Source organism: Orycteropus afer, unplaced genomic scaffold, assembly GCF_000298275.1.
Source record: "Orycteropus afer afer isolate SDZICR_OR568_19922 unplaced genomic scaffold, OryAfe1.0 scaffold00084, whole genome shotgun sequence".
NCBI classification, from domain to species: Eukaryota; Metazoa; Chordata; class Mammalia; order Tubulidentata; family Orycteropodidae; genus Orycteropus; species Orycteropus afer.
Genome location: NW_006921671.1, coordinates 3,609,785 through 3,613,728, shown reverse-complemented (window position 1 = coordinate 3,613,728; position 3,944 = coordinate 3,609,785). Strand labels below are relative to the sequence as shown.

The 3,944-nt window shown below is 40.5% G+C and overlaps 1 protein-coding gene across 1 annotated transcript in view; it reads left to right on the top strand.

The window, feature by feature from the left end:
* The window catches only part of LOC103197837 (cytohesin 1 interacting protein), a 43,871-nt gene extending 40,134 nt beyond the window's left edge, over positions 1–3,737 (top strand). Inside the window, exons 7-8 of the mRNA XM_007941815.2 lie at positions 444–510; positions 3,271–3,737. Coding sequence (XP_007940006.1) covers positions 444–510; positions 3,271–3,737 — 534 coding nt within the window. The remainder of the gene's footprint in view (positions 1–443; positions 511–3,270) is intronic.
* Positions 3,738–3,944: the final 207 nt, after the last annotated feature.

Sequence of the window (3,944 nt, the reverse complement as noted above, 5' to 3'; positions counted from 1 at the left end):
GCCTTGCTCCCAGAGATGCGGTCCCTCTCGGGAGGGTAACAAGGGAAAGTGTTCAGTGCAGATCAGTGAGTAAGCACAAGCCCGCCCGTGCTTACCTTGCTCCCGGAGACCTGGTCCCTCTTGGGAGGGTAACAAGGGAAAGTGTTCAGTGCAGATCAGTGAGCAAGCACCAGCCCGCCCATGCTTACCTTGCTCCCGGAGACCCGGTCCCTCTCGGGAGGGTAACAAGGGAAAGTGTTCCATATTGTAGGAGATACTAGGTTATTTCTTAAGAAAGTATATGCAATACCTCCTTTTATACAACACAAATCTTTCAAATGAATGGGTAGGGGTAGTTGCTGCCATAAAGAAATAATAAAATTTAATGACAAATATCACTTAGAAATAAGCTGCTATTTCACTGGGGTTTCCTAGTAATTAGCACTTTTTCTTCTTTCTCATAGCAAACACTGAAGAAAAAATGGGTGGAGTTCAGATCTCTGCAGTTACAGGAACAGCGTCTGCTTCATGGTAAATGTGATTTCCTGTTTAGAAACCACAGTAACATTTCATCCTTTCAGTATTTCACCCTCTAAGTTGTTTTAAGATTATCATCGTTACAAGAAAACTTTGTCTCGTTCCAATCAAAGATACCAGTCTATGTTTTTTTTGAGTGCCCTTTAGAGTGGCTTGTAAATTAGGTAAGTCAACACATAACGCATATGCACACAAACACACACATGCACATACATGGATGCACATAAACACAGGGGGCACCTAGAGATGTGAGAAGAACAGTAGGAAACATTACCTGACTCTCCTACTAGTTCAGCAGTTGAGTTAAATTCATGAGAACATTTATGACATAGGGACTGTGCAGTTCTCAGAAGCTCTTGAGACTGGAATGGTTGCCCATTTCTTGGGTAGAATGCCTATCATTTCTTCAAATTATATACATTCCATTTAGGTAAAAAATCCTTCTTCATGGCCACCAAAACCAAGGTAGAAATGTGTAAGATTATTAGAAAAACAGGCACATGGCTCTTGGTATTTTAGGCATTTTGAAGGGAAGGTTTGAGTTAAAAAATGTGTTGATTTGACATATACTGTGTGACTGGTGTAACCTGAGGAATGAACTTGCATGTGCAAATAATTTGCTGAAACCACCAGCTATGTGGGTGTGAATATGGGTCATATCTTTTTCAGAAGATACCACCCTAAGTCTCTATTTATATCTAGAATAGATTAATTGTTGATTAGAGACTAATTATAGCTTAGAGGTTTGTGTTGGAATTCTGTTTTCTAAAAAGCAGAATTATTTGAAATGTATGTAGCAGTTCTTTTTTTATGTTTTTGAGTTAATATACATTTTTTAAAAAACTCCATAATAGAATTTTGGGGGCCAGAAGTTTGTCAGTGAGTCAGAGATATAAAAAAAATCTTTGCAATTTCTTTATTTCAGCCACCTCTGGAAATCTGAAAACAAAAGAGTGTTAGGGATGCCTTCACCTCCACTTTTGGAGCATCTGGGAGTGGAGATGGGGTTTGGCAGTCCTGGAGTTCGATGAGAATGGCCTTGTCTATACCCTTGCCCTTTGATCATATTAAGAATGACTATGCATAAACCCACTGGTGTATACATTTTTTGAAAAACTGAGAGAGTTCTTTGGGGTCTACTTTTTCTGTTGTTGTTGATTGCTATGGAGTTGATTCTGGTGGCATAGTTATTAAGGCATGTGGCTGTTAACCAGAATGTTGGTGGTTTGAACTCACCAGCTGCTCTGCAGAAGAAAGTTAAGGCAGTCTGCTTCCGTAAAGATTTACAGGCTTGGAAAACCAGTAGGGGTCTCTATGAGTTGGAATTGACTTGATGGCACTGAGTTTGGATTTTTGACTCACAGGGACTCCACGTGTATAGAGTAGCTCTGCTGCATAGGGGTTTCCAGGCTGTGACCTTTCAGAAGCAAATCGCCATACCTTACTTTTGAGGCACTCCTGGGTGGGCACGTACCCATTTGCGACACCTAGGAAAATATTGTGACTAGTCACTGCAGGAGCTCTGGTAGAGTAATGCCTAAGGCACTTGACTGCTAACCAGAAGGCTGGTGGTTCAAACCCACCAGTCTCTCCTCGGAAGGAAGATGGGGCAATCTACTTCCGTAGTGATACTCCTTCGGAAACCCAAGAAGGGGTCGCTATGAGTCGGGTCCGATTTGACGGCACATAACAACAACAGTCCCTGCAGAGCTGGCTATATTTAACCCAACTGATCACATGGAAAAGAAGCAGTCACTTTATATGTTATCAACCAAAGACAAAGGAGAGTAGCCGTAGAGATATGAGCATAAAGTAAAACCATTCTGTGTGTGCAATCTTTTTTTTTTTTTTTCTTTTTGAAGCAGAGTCAGTTTTATTTAGGGTTTCTTCAGGTTGGTACTACAATTATTTTCCTTTCTTTAACCAGCATACCAACCAACTCAAATAGCGAGGAAGCAAGTGGGGTATGGGCAGGAAGTCAGTGTGTGATTAAAATTTGACTTTGGAGAACTCAAATGTACGTATGAAAGGCTGATGAAAGTATTCAGGCAAGTGGTTAAAATTCAGTTTCCTCAAATACATTATTACTTATTTGAGGACAGGGATCTTTTCTGGATATAGTACTTTTACAGAAAGTATTTTAGACTATTTAGGTTGAAAGATATATTTGATTTCAAAAATCTTTTCTATTTTTAAATGTCTTTGATTTTCTATAATTGGTCTACAGGTGTAGGTTTTAGAATTGTTTTCCTCTACACTTTAAATGATTTTATCAGAATTTTATGATTATTAAAAAAGACAATACTAAGAATCAGAAGAACTAAATGGAGAAATCATATAAGACAGTATTTCCCAAAGTGTACTCTTTGTAACCTTATATCTGTGAGAATGTTAATTAAAGGTTCCATAGTTACTTAATTCTGGGAAATTGTCCTTTTGGAGATACACAGACTTTATTGGCATACTGTTGGCTCTCACATGAACATTCCTGTTAAATTTGTTTGATCTAGCACTATGATTTTCTTGACCACAGCACTCTCTTACAGGGAAACAGTGTCTGTGAAACATAGTTGGGAAAACTTACATTAAAATTTATCAAATGGTATCACAAATAGTCAGTCATGTAAGTAAAAGCTCAGTGAAAGATACTGCTCACCCTTATGCCTTTCTAAGAAATTTTGCTGTGTGGAGTGGTTTCTGCTGTGATGATTTGTAGATCCATTCCAGTAGACTTACTTGTTTTCTGAATTCTAGGTGATGCAGCTAACTGCCCAAGTTTGGAAAACACGGACATAGATGAATTGTCCTTGTTTGGAACGTTGCCTGGGCCCAGCGCAGCTCTCGTGGACCGAAATAGATTATCCAGTGAAAGCAGCTGTAAGAGCTGGATGAGTTCCATGACCCTGGACAGCGAGGATGGCTACCAGACTTGTGCGTCTGAAGACTCAAGCAGGGAGGCCTTCAGCCGGCAGACAAGCACAGATGATGAGTGCTTTGGCCTCAAGGATGGGGACGATTTTCTGAGGAGGTCTTCTTGGAGGAGGAACCGGAGCATCAGCACGGCCAGCAGTGGGTCCATGTCTCCATCCTGTGAGGGCAACTTCGCGAGCATGTTTGGGACCCTGCCCCGGAAAAGCAGAAGGGGAAGTGTCCGGAAACAACTTTTGAAATTCATCCCTGGTCTTCACCGCGCGGTGGAAGAGGAAGAGAGTCGCTTTTGACCGCTTGTGGTGTCCTTTCATATTAGCTCATTTCAGAAATATCTCTAGACTTGTCTAAATCGACTCCACCCAGTTCAGTGGGAAAGTGCAGATAGATTGAGAAACTGACATCCCATTTTACAGCAATAATGACTTTTATTTAAACTTTTGTGTTTTGCTCCTTAAATCATTTTTTCAGCCAGAACAGCTGACATTCTAAGCAGTTAG